Source organism: Pan paniscus, chromosome 6, assembly GCF_029289425.2.
Source record: "Pan paniscus chromosome 6, NHGRI_mPanPan1-v2.0_pri, whole genome shotgun sequence".
Classification (NCBI taxonomy): domain Eukaryota; kingdom Metazoa; phylum Chordata; class Mammalia; order Primates; family Hominidae; genus Pan; species Pan paniscus.
In genome coordinates, this window is record NC_073255.2 from 174257860 (window position 1) to 174277650 (window position 19791).

At 38.0% G+C, this 19791-nt stretch overlaps 1 protein-coding gene across 6 annotated transcripts in view; it reads right to left on the reverse strand.

Moving 5' to 3' along the window:
- The window catches only part of DGKI (diacylglycerol kinase iota), a 479960-nt gene that overhangs the window by 68336 nt on the left and 391833 nt on the right, over positions 1-19791 (reverse strand). For all 6 annotated transcript variants that reach the window (XM_034965048.3, XM_034965050.3, XM_034965049.4 and 3 more), the window contains 2 exons: positions 19487-19614; positions 17071-17193 (listed from right to left, as the gene is read on the reverse strand). In XM_034965048.3, coding sequence (XP_034820939.1) covers positions 17071-17193; positions 19487-19614 — 251 coding nt within the window. The remainder of the gene's footprint in view (positions 1-17070; positions 17194-19486; positions 19615-19791) is intronic.

Sequence of the window (19791 nt, forward strand, 5' to 3'; positions counted from 1 at the left end):
TTAGTCATGTTGAGTTTCCATGTTGAATGTCTCCCATATGCCTGGCTTTGTGGAATTTTAAGACATATGGAGTATTTCCATCCTCACTCAGTATTTCACCTTTCACTGCAACAAGTTACTGCACTGCACTACTGAGACATGCACATCATCCATTATTGCTGGAAATTGGCATAAAAAGTTAGCTCATGTGTGGATCACCTGAGGTCAGGATTTTGAGACCAGCCTGGCCAACATGGTGAAACCCCGTCTCTACTGAAAATACAAAAAGTAGCTGGGCATGGTGGTGGGTGCCTGTAATCCCAGCTACTCAGGAGACTGAGTCAGGAGAATCACTTGAACCTGGGAGGCAGAGGTTGCAGTGAGCCGAGACCGCGCCATTGCACTCCAGCCTGGGTGACAAGAGTAAAACTCTGTCTCAAAAAAGAAAGAAAGAAAGAGAGAGAGGGAGGGGAAAGAAGTTAGCTCAGGAGAGAAGAAATATTCTGAAATCAGCAATATAAGTAGTTATTTTAACAACAGAGGTTCAATCCCAGAAACAGATAATTATCTTAAACCTGACAACTGAGGCATGCAGGAAAGCCCTCTGGTTATTCTTTTCACCACACCTGAAAGACATGTGGTTGTATCCCAGACTGTTTATTTTTCCTCCATGTATACTTTATCTTGGAGCAAGCATCTGCCCTTATAGTGTAAACTATTACTAGCATTCTTATAGCTGTCCTCTTCACTTCTTTCCTGATCATGAGTCCTTTAGCTACAGAATATTCATATTTGTTTCTGCTTTGTTTTTATTTATTTTGGTACTTTTTACATTTTATTTTGCTTAAATGCAGCAAAATAATACAAAACAAAAATTCAAGCCATGCATTTAAAAATATTTCTCCTACTAAGCCTAAATCATTATTATTCAGGTTTGACTCTCTCCATTTATGTTGATTCAATTTATTACTTGAGACCCTATTATTACCAGGCCATGTGCCAAGGGAAGGAAACACAAAGAACAATTTCAGGGAACTCATAATCTAGTGAAAAAGAAAAATATGTAAATAAATGATTATAATGTAAAAAATATATAATGATCAAAATATATATGAGGCAAAGAGGTAGCACAGAGGACAGGGAGATTGATTCAGTATGAAAAGTGTGAAAGAAGGCTTAGAAAAACAAGAATCATCTGAACTTGGCTTTGAAGAATAAAGAGGAGCTTATTAGGTAAGTTAGGAAGGAGAAGAACTCCAGGCAGAATAGCAATAGGCGTGTGAATAGGAGTACAGATATGAAATTGCATAGAATCCTACCAGATATACAAGTAACTCAGTATTGCTAGAATGTAAAGGAGTAACAAAAGCAAGGACTTGAGAAATAAGTGGAAAGGGCCATTTCATACATGGCGTGTGAGGCCCCGGTGAAGTACTTGCAATTTACCTTCTAAGCTAAATGGAGCAAGCTTGTGAGGCAGAGAAGTCACACATTCTGCAATGAGCAGGCAGTGGAGAGTGAACCATAAAAGAACAAGAAGACAAATTAAAAGGCGGAAGTCAAGTTAAAGACTATGACTGAAAAACTTCCATGTTAGTAACACAGAAAAAAAATTCCTCTGCCCTTCAATTTTTTTGAAACCCATGGAAAATGACAGGGAGGATGAGAAATGGTAAAGGAAATACCCTCTTTGATTAAACAAGGTATTTATAAGCCCAAACCATCATACATGAAGAAGAGCTACCAAGTACAGTAAAAATAGGGCTAAGTTTTGGGGAAACAGATAATTTTGATTTTAGTCAGCTAAAGAGATATAAACTATTTTATACACAACAAAACCTATGGCAGAAAGCCCTCCACTTTGAGCCAGGGTGTTCTGCTAGCCAGAAGTAGACCCAAACCTAGAAGAGGACGCTGCTAAGCAAAAGTTTGAAGATAACAGAGACAAAGTCAAACTTAAGAGCAGCACACCAAATCACTAAGACTGACCATCCATCCCAAACTAGAAGCTCAAAAAAAAAAAAAAAAAAAACCTCACCCAATGCAAATATTACAAGTAATAACAGAAAAGAACCAGCATGACATCTATGCAAAAATACCAGAGGAGAACACAAAACACAGGCAAAGAACACACTAAAAAGATGATGGCATAAAGCAGATAAAAATGATTAATAAATCTTCGTGTAATTTAGAAATGGAGGGAAGGAAGGAGGGAAGGAGAGAGGGAGGGAGGGAAGGAGTGAGGGAGGGTGGGAAGGGGAAGGGAAGAAGGGAGGGAGAGAAGGAAGAGGGAAGGAAGGAAGGGAGGGAGGAAGGGAAGGAGGAAGGGAGGGAGGAAGGGAGAGAGGGAAGGAAGGGAAGTAGGGGTAAATACAGCATTTGTGAAATGTAAACTTAAAGAAGAAAAATGATCAAGAAATAGTTATAGGGAGGCAAAAAGAGCAAAAGTCTGCCCAGAGTCTTTGAACTAGTTGTTATTAAAGAAACTTGTGGCTTTTTCCACTGTGGTACCACTGCACTGGGAAAAAAGATTAAGAGAAGATAAATAATAATTAAAAATCTATTAAGATATGAAACATTGATGAAAGAAATTGAAAAAGATACAAATAAATGGAAAGACATCTCTTTCTCATTAATTAAAATAATTTATATTGCTAAAATGTTCATATTTTAAGCAATCTAGAGATTCTATGTAATTCCTATAAAAATACCAAAGACATTCTTCACAGATTAGTAGAAATAATCCTAAAATGTGTATGAAACCACAAAAGACCCTGAATAGCCACAGCAATCCAGAGCAAAAGAACAAAGCTGGAGCCATCACACTACCTAACCTCAAAATATTTGACAAAGCTATAGTAACCAAATCAGCATGACACTGGCATAAAAACAGACAAATAGAACAATGGAACAGGATAGAGAGCCGGAAAATAAATCTACATGTTTATAGCCAACTGATTTTCAGCGAAAGCTCCAAGAATACATAATAAGGAAAGGACAGTCTTTTCAATAAATAGTGTTGGGAAAAGCAGATATCTAAATGCCGAAGAATATAATTAGACTCTTACTGCACACCATGTGCAAAAATCAACTCAAAGTGGATTAAAGACTTAAATGTAAGTCCCCAAACATGAAACTGCTAGAAGAAAACAGAAAAGCTCCATGACATCGGTCTGGGCAATGATTATTTTGGACATGACCTCAAAAGTACAGGCAACAAAAGCAAAAATAGAGAAATGCGATTACCTCAAATTCAAAAGCTTCTACACAGCAAAGGAAACGATCACCAGAGCAAAGAAACAACCTACATAATATGAAGTTTCCTCAAAAAACAAAACAAAAATAGAACTACCATATGATTCAGCAATCATAAGGTAAATATTAAAAGTAAGTATTAAAAGAATGTGAAACCAGCATGCTGAAAAGATAGCTGCATTCCCACATTTATTACAGCACAATTACCAATAGCCAAGATATGGAATCAACCTAAGTGTCCATCAACGTACAAATGGATAAAGAAAATGTGGTATATATACACAATGAAATACTAGTCAGCCATAAAAAAAGGAAATCCTGTCATTTGCAACAACATCAATGAACCTGAAGGATATTATGTTAAGCTAAATAAGCCAGGTAGAGAAAGACAAATACTGCATGTGTCACTCATGTGGAATCTAAAATGTTGATTTCACAGAAGTAGAGAGTAGAATGGAGGTTACCAGAGGCTGGGGCATTTGGGGGTGAGGGAGATGGGAGACATGCTCATCAAAGTAGACAAAGTTACAGTTAGATAGGAAGAATAAGTTCAGGAGATTTATTGTATAGCATGCTGACTATAGTTAAGGATGATACACTGCATTCTTAAAAAATGCTAAGAGAGTAGATGCTAAGTGCTCTCACAATAAAATTTATAACTATGCATGGTAATGCATACGTTAATTAGCTACATAATTAATGGTTATATATATTTCACAACATCATGTTGTATACAATACACAATAATTTTATGTCAATTTTAAAATTATTTTTAAAGAACTAGAATAATAGCTGGGCATGGTGGCTCACCCCTGTAATCCCAGCGCTTTGGGAGGCCAAGGCGGGCAGATCACCTGAGATCAGGAGTTTGACACCAGCCTGGCCAACATGGTGAAACCCTGTCTCTACTTAAAAAAATACAAAAATTAGCCAGGCGTGGTGGCACATGCCTGTAATCCCAGCTACTTGGGAGGCTAAGGCAGGAGAATCACTTGAACCCAGGAGGCAGAGGTTGCAGTGAGCCAAGATTGCACCATTGCACTCCTGCCTGGACATCAAGAGTGAAACTCTGTCTCAAAAAAATAAAAAATTAAAATAATAGTTACATATTTTTAATTATATACATATCTTTATATATATACATATATATATTTTTTTTTACTTTGGATTTACTCTTCCATGAATCTTGATCTGAATATTTGCTGGTGAAAGTACCCTTCCCAATATTAACCCTGCTTATGAGAAAATCCATATTGTCTCTAAAATAAAGACAACTTTTCAAACTAGGATACACAGAGAAACTTGGAAAAGAAGGGAAGCTCTTGGAAAACAAAATGCTATTTTAGATAGAATATTATGTAATTTAGCTGGTAAAAATTAAAATATTTTCATACTGAAACCAGCACAGTCATATTATGTATCCAAAAGCAAAAGTCCCTTGAGTTTTTAAAGTCACAAACTTCGAAAACAAACAAACAAACAAACAAAAAACAAAACAAGACAAAACAGATATCTGTGTTTGAGGCAGACAGCTTCAGACAAGTCTCCAGGTTCCCAAGGAAGTAAGTTTGTTCCTCTGGAACGGGGTGTTGTCATGGCAGTCTGAATATATGAAATTACCCAGCTAAACACAGCTATAATATCTTGGAATGAATCATTTTATTAGATTAATATATAGAGATACCACAAATCAGGGAACAAGACATTCAGCACATATTGGCTAGTGGTTCCTGCATTATAGACAGCACTCTATCTAAACTCAAGCATCTCTAAGAAACTCAGATACTTTTTTTAGATTGCCTTCAATCCACAAATTTTCCTTCAAAGCCTTTTATCTTTCTAGTAGATCGATTACAAGGCTTAAGGGCACTGAAAAATGTGCCCAGTTTTCTACCAGCAAAAGAGCAATACATAAAAGCAAATGAGTATTATATTTGGGAAGGCAAAGGACTTTATAAAGTATTGCACCTCTTATGATGTTTTATCGTTTTTAGTCAATAAACCTGGAAATGAAATAATGGGCGTCACGACTATTTCAGTCTTTATATCTGGTATAATATACTTTACAATAGGTTTTAGATATGTGCATTTTCTTGGTAAGCTCCATGAAATGATCAAAACTTACAAGTTGATCCTAACACAATATCCTTTTCATTTGAATAACACTGTCCAGTTTTCTTTCTATTTTTTTAGACTCTATGCATATTTTGCCTTATTTTTTTTTCATCATCTCATGGCTTTAATTTAAAAGCACCCATGGCCTTCCTACTTGGCCCTTCCTCAGAATGGCTACATCATTTCCTTCTTTGGAGACAGGATGTCAATAGATTATCCATTAGTCTTTCCTAAAGAACAGAGGATAGATTAGATAAATATTGGGGATGCCTCTACATGGGACTCTTACTTTCTGTAAAGAAACATCTACAAATGAATGTCTATCTCTATTCCCAGTGTCCCCAACACATATACCTTCTACTCAGCACTGCTAAACCATCACCTGGTGGGGAGTTGGCCAAGGGATGGGGCCACCACACAGAGATGGGCTTAAGATAAACATGCAGGACAGGTGTGACAGCAGAGTTTAAATAGGCACAAGAGCATAGATTCATATTCTGAAAACACTCAGCAGTGGGATTCCCCAGGTCACAGACTGTGGATGGAGTAGAAGAGCTGGGAGATACTCATCCAATTCACGGGCCTGACTGAAATAGCCAAGGCCCCTTCATTTTCTGGCTACCATCCTGCAATAAGAATAGGAAACAAAGCGGGAATGCTGGGCAAGCTAGACACCGTGCTCCTTCTACACCCTACACAGCACACTACAAATAAGTACACCACTCCTTATTGTGAAGTTCTTGTTGGGGAACAAAGCAGCACACGTATGTCCACACACTGAAAACAACTCACTATATGCGTATTTTATTCAATTTCCCTTTCATGCCTGTCTTTCCTCTTTACTGTCTAGCTTTGGGGATGAGAACCACAGCAAAAAGACCACTTTCTATAAACATCAGGTGATTATCCATCCTACTTAGGAAGAGAAAGAGAAGCTCTTAATGTCAGCTCTGAATGTTCTTTCTCTGTCGTTTCATTCATTTACCTGTATTTCTTTTCCCCTCTCCTGACCACAGCCCTGAGAGTTTCCTGGACTTTCTCATTTACCTTTGTCACAGTTGGGTGGAATCCAGTCTTTCCTGGATAGAACAGCCTCCCATCATGTGCTCACACCTTTTTCCTATGGTGAACATGTAAGAATGTTCATGCCTGGTCAGCATTCCCCAGGTTCCACTTTCCTCCCTGCTTCTTGAGCCATGATGCTTGTCCTCTGTTACACTCCTACGTAGTCCCGAATGAAAACTGATTTCCCAGTTGGGCATTCTCTCCAGGCACATTTCAAGGGTCTGCATCACAACTGCAGAAACATCATCTTTGTTTTTCTTCTGTTTTACCGTGAAGTGGTGATGCTACACAAATTCCATCTATTTCCTAAAACTGTTGGTAGACAAGAATCTTCATTCCAATCAAGTGAGCAAAGGTATGATTTACTGTGCTGTGAAAGCATGGGTGCAGATTATCATCTCTGTGCAATAGCTTTCTTCCCTTGAGCATCTCTCAAGGGTGCATTGCCTATCCTGGAGAACTAGTTTGCCAGGCCTATGACATCATTTGGAGGACCCAAGGGAGAAAGAATGAGACCATGGATCTATGTGACATCTTCACCATTATCACTCTAGCCCCAAAGCATCTCTAATTGGGTAAAATAGGACCAGAAATCCCACAGCACTGCAAATCTCCATCGACTACATAATCCTCTCTTTGTTTGCTTTTGGTCCTTCTAATTATGAATATTTCTCTTAAAACAGTGAACAAAGCACATACAGTAAAAGAGAGCAGGCGAGAATGAGAGTGAGAGATGAAAGTTACAGCAAACACACAGAGTGGCATTGAAATGAGAGAAAGACAAACACATTCTCTATTCAAGTGGTCACAAACCCATTCAGGGAATGCCAAGCAGCCTCAAAGGTAACATTCACAACCAACAGAGGGAAGGGGTGCAGAAAGAGCAAAACGAAAGGAAGAAGACAGAGATGAGCATTTGTGTGGAGGGAAGGAAATCATTTCCAGCCTGTAAATAATAAAGGCTGCTTGGTGAGTTCCTCATTTGATACAAATTTCTACCAATTCCCTTTATTATCATAATTTCCCAGTCTTTAAGACTCACCTACCCAAATATATGCCTTGATGACCCCCATGTGAGCTGGGCTTGAAATATCTTGTTGTTGTTTTTTTTAAAATAGATTCCTATATTTAGATATATTTGGCTTTTAGAAAATAGCACTGTTGAGGTTGGGGAGATTGGTCAAACGCCATATAATTACAGTTCAGCAGACTAGGTTCAAGAGATCCATTGTACAACGTGGTGACTTTGGTTAATAATGATATAATATATTCTTAAAAAATGCACAGAGAGTGCATATTAAGTGTCCTCACCACAAAAATAACTGTGTGATGTAATGCATTCATTGATTAGCCAGGTTCAGCCATTCAACAATGTATATGTACTTCAAAAAATCATGTTGTACACAATAAATATATGCAATTAGTCAATTAAAAAGTCTAAAAACTAATTAAAAAAAAAAAACACTGTTTTACCTTTAGCATTTACAATTCCATACTTTCTGTATACCCTCCTCAGTTTGCTGAGTCGCCTGAATGTCTTTCGAGTATAAAATTTTACTGCCACCTACTGTTAACTTTTAAGAACTGCAACAAAATGAGGGCAAAGCAGTTTGAAATCTGAGTAGAGAGATTGAGGAAGAATGGGCGACAGTGGACACAGAAAAGAAATAGATAAAATAAAGAGATGAAGTTGGAGAAAATAATACTTCACAAGCTTATTTATCCTGATGATGTAGCCATCACATTTTAGCATTCTGTAGACAAAATGAAAAAAGAAATAATTAAACCCAGCACAGTTGTGAAGCAATAAAGGATGGGTGGCTTGCCTTTAGAAATCAGTCTCTGCAATATAGTTGCCAGCCCACTTTCTAAAAAAAAGGGTGAAGAAATAGAAAAGGCACATTATTCTAAAATCCAGACAACGGAGACATACCCGGAGAGCCAGGAGGAAGGACCCTTTAGAAAAAGCCAAGCTGCCAGCTTTATCCTAGTGACTCTGGGAACCCCGGCCAACAGCTTCTGTTGAGACATAATCCATCTGGATTTTGTAAATGTGGACTTCTTTTTTTTCTTTTTAAGCATAAGTTGAAACATGAGGGAGCTCTGGATTGTGAAGGCAAGTCACATGAGAGCCACGTTTAGTCTTAGCACGTGGGGCTTATAAGCAAGGCACCTCACTTATCTCGTGATCCCGGATATGCAATATCTCCCTGTGGTAATTGAGTAAGGGCTCAGCCACAGCTACTTATTTTTAGGAAATCCAAATAAGGACTTCTGATCCCAGTTTTAGAAAATGGGAGACAAAACTAGGCGGGGTTGGAAGCTGGTTTGGCACCTCTGAAGATAACTGTAACATACCCCAGAAGCTTTCTGACAACATCTCCTCCCACCCCACCCTTCTCAGGAGAGGGTGGGAACAGAATCTAAACATTGTCTGCTTCCTCCTGACTCTAATGTGTCTAAGGACAAGAGAGTTTCTCAGTTATAGATCAGTTCGAGGAGCTCTGTGAAAAAAAATATAATGAATGCAGATAAATCATAGTAATATCGAAAACAAGAAATTAAAATGGGCTCGACAGACTGTGAGAATAATTCAGTGACTCCAGTGTTAGATATTAAGAACTGCTATGTACTTAGCTCTATTCCAAGAGCTGTGGGAGGTACTTAACTTAAAACATTCCATTCCCACCTTTAAGGAGCTTGTAAGGGAGTCATGGAGTAAGACCAGCATCTCACAGAGTATTGGAGAAAACTGTTGGAGGATTGTTGTTCTTATGCGTGATGCCGGGCACAATCATCCAGAAAAGTTAAAAAAAAAGGGGAGGGGGGAATGTGGTCTCCATCTCCCTGAATTCCAAATAAGTAGTGCTAGCATGGTGTGGAGATATCTCTTGTTCTGATCTTCTTAGAGTAGGGGCTTCAGAGGGCCCCAGAAGTACCTCAAAGAAGTCCCATGCCCGATATAACTCCCCAGCCACCACCATTTCCAGTGATAATATGACATCCCTCTCACATTCCTCAACTCCACGCTGAACATGGTAAGTGATTATTGCTCCACATCCCAGCAACTTGAGATTTGCAAGCAAATTTTTTTGAAAATATTTCAAAATGATCACTCTTTCACACTTTAGATCTGTTTAATCAAATTATTCACCTAAGACAGATACATTGAGAAAACAAGAGTGTTGGTGGAAGTTGGAGAATGCAGCAAATGGACCAATAGTTTATTTTGGAGGTGAATGCCTGGGCAACAATTCTTCCTTGCCACTCTACCTACCACTGTGCTCACCAACAGTGCCTACAACTTCCTATACCGACCATACTTACCTTTTACTTTCTCGCTTGTGAAATACCAACATTTCTCCAAGTCAGGCATTCAGGTGTGTCTTTATTATTTTGATCTGTGAATTCCCTGGATCAAGCATACTTATATTCAAATTTGAAATATATAAATGGAACCCACAGCCTAACAAAAATGGTCAACATTTTACATATTATTTTGTTATCATTATTATTTTGTTATAATTTGATAAGTACTGGGTTTAGTATAGCAATATAAATAGACACGTATCTATTTTGGTTTGACAAAGCACCTTTTCTATCAAGGGATGTTCTATGAATGGAACATCCTTCTATTCATCCCAAAAGCCTGCCTTGTTGAATGCCTACCATTCTAGGTATGGTGCAAAGTGCTATGGAGACAGAGGGAGAAATGCACAGTTTGGTCATCCAAGGAACTCACATGATTTAAAGAGGGATCCAATCAATACTGCCTCACATTCACAGTATTCCTGAAGTGTGAATAAATATGGCTGCCAGCTTTTACAAATGTAAAAAGAGAGCCACTTAACACTAATATTTCCTCATGCTCTAATCATTTGCAAAACTTGGAACTCATGGCAATGAAAGGCGAGAATTTCCTGGGATTATTTCAAATAAAATGGATGTTTAACATTAAAGTAAGTTTGTTTGTTTTTCTTTCAATGTCAGTCAAAATAAGATCTGGTACACAGGGAATTCTGTTCTAACTCTTCCGCTAACTGAACTTGGAAAGGTAAATTTAAATCTATTTCCTCCGAGTGGTTTAGGGCCTCCATATGCATAACTGATTGAGGAACAATTCTAAAAATAACAAAGGCAAATCTCTTATTAAATATTTCACACACCCATAGGAATAGAGTGTTATTATGTGCTTGCCAAATAGAGTAATTCACCAAGTCATTTCAAACTCGAGGTAAGTCAAGAAGAAAAAGAAGAAGGAAGACATATGTCAGCTATCCTGTATTTTTCCAGCTGGAATGAGTATCCGGGGTGAGCAAGATTGAGCCCAGTCAAAGGTAAGCAGGGATGTCAAAGGTAGGTAGAAACGGGACCCAACTATCTCAGTGAAACAGATGCCAGGAGCCATCTTTATCCTGACAGCACTGATTTCATCTCTAAGATATATTTCAGCAAAACCTGCATTCCACTAAGAAGATTAATTTTCTCCCGCTTATCTGATTGTGAAGCTCAAAGAATATTTCCAAAATCAATATCACTGTCCAACAGTCTGTCTTCCTGTTGAGAACCTGAAGCTTTCACAATAAGCACAATTACCCTTTTTATTAGGTTCAGGCCATAACCTAATGTTCCCAGAAGAAACTGAATAAAGAAAATAGTTGAGGACCAGAGGGGAATGATGTTGTTTCTCCCATAATCAGCCTAGAACATCTGAGTTTTCAGAACACAGGAGGTCTCTGGGCTTTATCTTCTCGATATAGTGATTCAGAATTGCAATTGCAGACTATACTAAAAAGGCCAGTTTTTCAGTTTAAAGTATTATTAAGTATCTTGGTATCTCCAAATAATTTCTCGGTTGTCCAAGTTTCCTTAAGTACACATAGCATATGGAGAGGTTGAACTACCATTGAATGTTTTCCATTATTTGAGAGATATTTCTGGTTTACACAATGAGGAAGGACAAATACTTATCTGTTCACATGTAAAAGATGAAGAAAATACACATAGAACACTTAATAAGCCTATTTTTTTTCTTTGAGGCTGACATTTTCGTTAATTCTTTAAATATTCATCATTTCTAGGGTCAAAAAAGTTAAATCTAAAAAAAAAGCAGCAAATTATATTTCCTCTTGTTTCCAGAACACTCTATGCATATATCCATAATAGCACTTATTAGAAGGAACTGTAATAATGGGTTTAATATTTCCCCTTTAAATATAAGCTCTTCAAGGGCAATAATTATTTCTTCTTTAGTTGTATATCTTCAGTGCCTGACTTCAGTCACTGAAGGTGCCCAATATTGATTTGTTCAATACATGATTGACTGAATCGTTTACCCTATTTCTTAGGGTAATCACAATGAAATCACAAATCAGACCTCACACATTATAGTTAAACATTTGATAGCATTATCTTTCCTTGTCGACAGAAATCCTCTGCCAATCATAAAAACCCATTAGCCTTGTGCAGCTGATCGGGTACCAGATACCTGCCTAGACACAGTTATCTGGATTGAGTATCTACCCTCGGTGTGGTTCACTACACTGTTTCCCCTGTGTCTTAGTCTAGTGGCAAGATATTATTTGTGTGACAGTCCATTGTAGTTCTTTCAGGACTAGGACTTGGGGACATTGAGAAAAAGTACAGCTCTTTCAGTCATTTGGGGGTTTCTTAAGAACTACAAAATCTAAGAACCGGAAAAAGGTTACTCTGATTCAGAAACAAAAGCAGTGTCTCCCAGACCCTTTACCTGCCTGCTCTTAACCCACCTGACTCAGAGGTGAGTCAGTCCTTTTCTCAAAGAAAACTTAAGAAGAATATATCAGAGTTTTCATTCCATGCCTATTTTCTTATCTCATAGATCCTCAAGTGGCAAAATTCTTCCTTACAACTCAAATAGATTTGGTCTGCTAAAATTTAAGTAAATTCCCTCTTTATGAATCTTCTGCCAAATGAAATATAGTCTTGTCACTAATCGTGGTGGTACAATTAATGATAAGAGCAAATACATTTCCAGAATCATGTCATTTTAAATAGAACTTCCTTGGACACTGAAAACAATTTTTTTTAACTTAAAGAAAAAATCATTATGGTCCCAGCAGTAATAATGTCAGTCAACCACTTCTCACCAATTCATTTCCAAATTGGTTCTTAAATATTTGTTATTATGTTCACAGGTTTTGCAGACACTACACACATTGCGTATCCTACTTTGGAATTACAGTCTTTCCTATAGGATCTGCATATAAGTAGGTATGTGTATATCTTTCTTTAAAATTATAATGCTTCTAAATGGAAACATTTAAAATAAATGCAACCAATTCCAGTAATGATAGAAATCTAATTCATCCTCTTTATATTAATTGCCTCTCACTCTGCCTGAGAAAAAGGGAGGTTGATGGATCTAAGGGACTATTTTAAATTTTAAAACCATGGGAAAATGCTGAGAAGATCCAACAGAGCCGGGTCAGTTGCAATTTGGAGGGGAAAGGGCCGCTTGGCACAAAAATGCCCTGGGTGCCTTGGAGGAAGAATGATATGGGGAAAGCCTTGCAGGTATATTTCTTTCTATTTTCAGTACTTTTTTCTTTTAAATCAGACTTCTCAGAATTTTGTTTTATTTATCTTTTCAACGAATTTTTTAATTTTTTTTTTTTTTTGAGATGACGTCTCGCTGTCGCCCAGGCTGGAGTGCAGTGGCATGGTCTTGGCTCACTGCAAGCTCCGCCTCCCAGGTTCACGCCATTCTCCTGCCTCAGCCTCCCGAGTAGCTGGGACTACGGGCGCCCGCCACCACGCCTGGCTAATTTTTTGTATTTTTAGTAGAGATGGGGTTTCACCATGTTAGCCAGGATGGTCTTGATCTCCTGACCTCGTGATCCACCCGCCTCAGCCTCCCAAAGTGCTGGGATTACAGGCGTGAGCCACTGAGCCCGGCCAAAAATTTTATTTTCTGTTCATCATCTGTCTGTTTTATTCTCCTTGTCATTGATTTCTCTCATTATCTTTATCATTTTTCTCCCCTGTCATTTCTTTACACTGGGATTCTTTTTCCAATTTATCCAATTGAATGCTTTGCTTATTTGCACACAATCATTTTTCCCTTGATAAATGAATTTGCAGTCCTAAATCGTACTATGAATACTACGTTAGCAGTGTCTCGAAAACTCTGATAAGTAGTATTTTCAGTTCTAAGAATTGAAAGTTTCTCTTTTGATTTCTGTTTATATAGTGAGTTATTTAGCACTGTCAACAGGATGCTAAATTGAACCTTTCCTATCCCCCAAGTTGACTGGGGCTTTAAAGTGTAAAGCAACAGATGCTGATCATACCTAGATTATTACAATAAGTGTTCAGGGCCTTTTCAGTTACTGATTCATCAGTACTCTAACTGGGAAGGTAAATTTTGCATTATTGAGTAAGCTGAAACTGCATATATATTCTGCAACACAGAAGGTCACAGGATGTTTGCTGCATTTTAAAAAATAATAGAATATTAGAAATCACTATCGAAATAGAGAAACAATTTATAGCATATGTATGATGCAATATTCTATATCAAAAATTATTAAAAACCCACATATATCAATATGAATGAATTTCAAAAACACAATGCTGAGTGAAATGGCAAGTTCCAAAATATATGCATTATATAACACAGGCAAAAACAAAAATACAAGTTGAGTATCCCTTATCCAAAATGCTTGGGACCAGAAGTGCCTCAGATTTTTTATTTTCTTAGGATTTTGGAATATTTGCATTATACTTACCAGATGAGCATCCCAAATCCAAATATCTGAAATCCAAAATGTTCCAATAAGCACTTCCTTTGAGCATCAGATCAGCACTTTAAAAGTTTTGGATTTTGGAGCATTTCAGATTACAGATTTTCCAATTAGAGATACTCCAACTTGTACAATACAAAACAAAACCATAAAACAATATTTTTTACACAACTCTGTGTTGTTTATGGCTTGAAAGAAAGATATAATGCAAATATAGAAAAACAATGACATAATAAATCAAGGTGGTTGGTACATGATGGCCTTCTATATAATTTTTATGCTTATTTTGATTAGAACATAGTTTATATATATTTAGTAATTTTAAACTGAAGTTTACCACCATTATATTTTGTTTCAATCTCTTCTTTTAAAGAAAAAAATGCTTAAAAATTAATTCTCAGCCATATTTACTTCTGGGTAAGTTTGCAGTTGTATATTTAATGTGCATGCATAGTACCCCTATACTGTAGGACTTTTCACTTTACAAATGTAAAAAAGAAATAGAAACCAAAGTAAACTTTTGTGGCTCTGGTACGTTGACTTTGTATGGTCCCTTTGGGAAGATAGTGTAGGACAATGGAAAAAGCATGGAGTCAGAAGCCAAACCGACCTCAGGTCAAACCACACTTGCCATTTGAAGTGACCTAAGATAAATATTTTACCCTCCAGGAGCCTCAGTTTACTTATCTGTTAAGCAACAGCTAAATTTAAAAATTGTTGAAAGAAGATCATTTAATTATGATACAAAGCAAGTGGGAAGTAGTCCATCAATAGTAGTTATTATTAACATTATTAGATATTTCCACAACTGCAATTATACCTATTTGTATCAGAGATGATGTCTGAAGGAAATAAAAAGATATTCTAAGAAATAAATGGACATAATAATTTTAAAAGTTAAAGAATTAATTAAAAAGTTGAGGTAAGGCATCTAGTTTAGTTTAGTTTTATTTTTAAGTGATTTAACACAAAAATTTTATTATGCTGTGTCTTCTATGAGACAGGAATTCAGACCGAGCCTAGTAGAGATGACTTGCCTTTGTTCCACAATGTCTGGAGATCCAGCTGGAGAAGCTGAAAGGCTGGGGGTGAATGTTTGGATGCCACTTTGCTTGTTTTCAAAGTAATTTTTCAGGTTTTTTTAAAAAGTGTCTACTACTCTAGGGCATTTTAGAACTAAAGTAGTATAAATGACTGCAAAAACTTATAGCTGTAAATTGAAGATCAACCAAAAATTAAGAGACATCCCTAAAAGGATAGTATAACGCAAACAAACAGAAAGAGTTGATTTTGACATCTGGTTTTAAGAACCTGGCTATTATATAAAGTGGTAAATTTATTTGTGATTCTTAGGAAGAATATTTACTATCTTATATACAATTATTTTATTTATTATGATACATACATCAGTATGTTATATATAGAAAAATCAGGACCTAGAAAACTAGATTGAGCTCATATTCTGCTTTGTGGAAACAGACTATATACATATACAACTAAAATACTCATTGGTTTACTGAGTTTTTACTCAGTAAACAAATACTGGTTTGTCCAGGCTTAATTTCTATTTCTGTAGCTAATTAAAACACTAATTTTCCAATAAGTCTGCCAACAGATAAATGGCCACTTTTTTAGCCATTCGTGGGTGGCTGACTCACCCTGATTCACAAGCCTCAATTCTGTATAAAAAGGAAATGGAAAACATCCTGAATTGTAAGCAATCAAAATGCCATCAGAAACTAACAACACAGTTTAATTAAAAAGAAAAATACATAGTAATTCATTGTTGTTCCTTTCCCGTCTTCACACAAGAAAATAAGAGGTAATAGAGAGAAGCAATTAAAATGAAGTCTCCTTTTGCCCTGAGGGTGTGTGCCTCGAAACTTTGCCAATGAAATAATTAGCTCCAAATTTCTCATTTTTTACCCCTTTGTAATAATGAAATTGCTTCTGGTCTTTCTCCAGAAATAAAGCACTTCCTTTGCCTCTTTAGTTAACCCTAGGATTCGAAGAATCTTTAGTAATCTTGTTATTCTGTCAAAAGACTAAGACTGTGTGGTTACAAGGCCATTGTCATTATTTGATTAAGACCCCAGGTAAACTGGAAACCAGCCTAATTTCATGAACACACTGGATTTGCATAACCTCTGAGATGGATTGATTGGCCTGAAATTAGAGGGTAGGTGCGCATGAGTGTATCTGTCACCAGAGGAGATGATAGGAAGGTGGATTCACCAAGCACAAAGGTATCGACACTGCTGTGGAACTTCAGCATGCATCCTACACTCTCACCATGATCAGACCTCAGAAGAAAGCACACATACTGTTCTGATCTACGAACAAATGCTGTACTGCTTACCCACAGAGACTGCAACCACAACATGGGTAGCACCCAGCTTTAGCCAACAAACCCACATGGCAATTTTGGGTACAGCACACATGCACAGGCTCAGGACTGAGGACCAATGAAACAGCAAGATAATGTGTTCACAAATGAAAAACCACGTGTCACTTTCAAGCTACTCATGATCACTCTCATGCATGTCTTTATGATGTGGCAAACAGGGACGTGTGATAAACACTAAACTCCAGTAAAGAAGACGCTGGTGAGGTTTAAAGTATGTGGAGGTCCACGTGCAAGGGGCTCAAGGTGGCTCAGGAGCAAAAGAAATGGAAGGTGGAGTTCCATGAACGGTTTGGGGTAGATAAATATGAGCAAGGTGCATGGAATGAAAACACAGAGTAGCACCTGCATGAGACAGCCTGAGCGCCATTGAAAAGAGAATCCTGACCACTGGGGCACAGCCCACAGTACATCCTCTCCCAGCAATCACAGTGGCACAGAGGAAAAGAACAGCAAGAGAACTCTTACTGTAGCACGCGGGAGTGGCTGAGATCTTTCAGATCTGAGTCCTCATAATAGGGAGCTATCATCCCCATCCCACTGTCACTCAGCATGCGTTTCCGCAGGGCAGGATTCCACCAGTCTGAGATCCTGAGAGAAAGAAGGGCACCAGACAGTTAAGCATTCAAAGTCAGCCACGTGACTTCGTTTCCACTTTCTGAAGATGAATCTTGCCAGTAAATGTGAGAAGCAAAATTCATCTTTATGAAGTGTTTACCAGATACTACCCATTTATTATTTCATTCACTTATCTCAACAATCATGAACTATTTGTATGATTCTGTCCCCTTCACAGATGAGAAAACTGATTTTCAAGATTAAGTCATTTTAAATGTGACATGAATAAGAAGTAATAGACCTAGGGCAGAAATGCAGATTAGAAAATAACAAAGTCCATCCTGTTTCACTGCTTCCCTGTTCCTGGTTTAGTTCAGGGGAGGCAACTGGTGAGAAATAAGAAAGGCACTGATTCAAGTCCTGGTGGATTTTCAGGCTACTTTATTTTTGGAGCTAGAGCTAACAGAGGTCTAGCAAGGCCGAAGCATTTGGCCATTATTTGACATGAAGAAAACGACCACACAAAAAATTAGCCACGCGTGGTGGCAGGCACCTGTAGTCCCAGCTACCCATGAGGCTGAGGCAGGACAATGGCATGAACCCGGGAGGAGGAGCTTGCAGTGAGCCAAGATGGCACCACTGCACTCCAGCCTGGGTGACAGAGCGAGACTCCATCTCAAAAAAAAAAAAAAAAAAGGAAAAGAAAAAGAAAATGACCAAGTGAGCAAAGACCAGGGCAACTTGGCAGAATGGACTTTCTCCTTACTAGATCAAGAGTCAGAGCCCAGGTTAGGTGGGGTAGGAGGACACCCAGACTCTAGCACCTGCTGCTTCTGCAGTAGGACAAAACACTCTACCTGCTTTCCCCACTACTGATGGGTCTGATGCATGGATGTGCCCCACGAAGGTGGCCTTCCCCACCACCTTTGGGGCTCCCAGGGGTGCATCAGGTTACCCCTTGTGCCTGTCGGCCTTCCCCCATGCTCTGACATCGCAGCTCTGGCTTCCTGAGAACAGCTTTCCATCAGTTCCACGCAGCCACTTGTGTCCTCTCTTGTCTCCCCCTAGACTTGGTACATATTGGACATCAATTGCCCCTGGCAGAGTGGGAAACCACCCACAAATAGCAGCAGTGAACCAAAAAAAGTGAAAAAAAGTACATCAAGTGACAAGGGGAAAACAGGAATGAAGATGACATTGCAGTTGTGCTAGCCTAGTGGACTGTTTATTCATACTGTATGAGTATGTGTACACGATGTGCATTTACTATTTGGGCATATTGTGTATGGTTTCTAGAGCAATTCTTACTTCAATAATTCAGGCCCCATAGACCAGTAAAACACTAAATTTCACAAGGACAAAGATTCTTATCTGTTTTTATTTTTGTACTGTTATTCCCCAAGTGCTTACACTAGGACCTGGCACACAAAATTCTCTAAATAAATAGTTTTTAATTATTGAAATAACTTAGAAATACTAATTATGTTTTGGTGGTAGAAGGTGGTAGTTAAATGCATGGGCTCTGGCATCAGGTAACCCAGGACTATATCTCATTTTTTCTACTTATTTTCTGTGAAATATTAGGCAAGTAACATAACCCTTTAGGTCTCAATTTTTTAATCTATGAATTAAGGATAATTGTACCAAATTTTCAAGGTCACTAGAATGATGGTGATGACTATTATTATTATTGTAATAACATTCTGTTTAATGCATGTTTTTAAAATGCCAGGAATGACTTTAAGTGCTTTACCTGTATCAATTCTTTTAATCGCCAAACAATTCTCTGAGTGAGGATTATTGTTATTTGTATTTTACAGATGAGAAAATAAGCACAGAGCACTTAAGATGATTAAGTCACTATGAAGCGGTGGTAGAAACAGAAGAGAGACACAGGACAGAGCTCTTAAAAAGGGCTTGGTATGTCATAGTTATTATTATATAATCTACATGTCTCCAGCAGCCTGGAAATAGCAAAGAAGAGGAAGAGGAGAAAATTTGTCAAATCACCTGTGTCAATTTTTAATGTAGATAACAGAGTTACTACAAACGTATAAGCACAAACACAAGTACTAGTGCTTTCTAGGTTTGTTAGGAAGGGTTGCTGTGATGGGGAAAGAGGCTTGGACATGGTGTAAATCTGGTTTTGTGTTTCTTCACGGCCATTCATAAGATAGACTTATAATAACCACTCTAAGGAAACACAACAAGAAAATCTACATTTCAAAATCATTTGATGTCATTAGAATGATGTCAAGTTCAAAGGCGAACCAGACATGGATGTCACCCTGAGGCCAGCCTCACAGGCCAGGAGAAGCACACTCACCCCGAGGCTTGCTCCACCACCAGGTCAGGCATGCCCGGAGGTGTCCCCGCCGGCTGTGACACCACCATATCTGGGTCCAGAATAAAAATCTCATCTTGGGAAATCTCCATCACAAAGTGCAAATGTTCCTAAGGAAGAACAAGAAGTCTGTTGCATGAAGAATAACAAAACAAGTATCCTTGGTCTCGAGGAATAATGAAATTCTGCAACGTGTCAAAGGATCACACTGTGTTGTCAGAAGCTTGATCAGTTGGTGATCCTCCCCAAAGCTGCGCTAACACAGGCAGTGGGAGATAGGGAGAGAT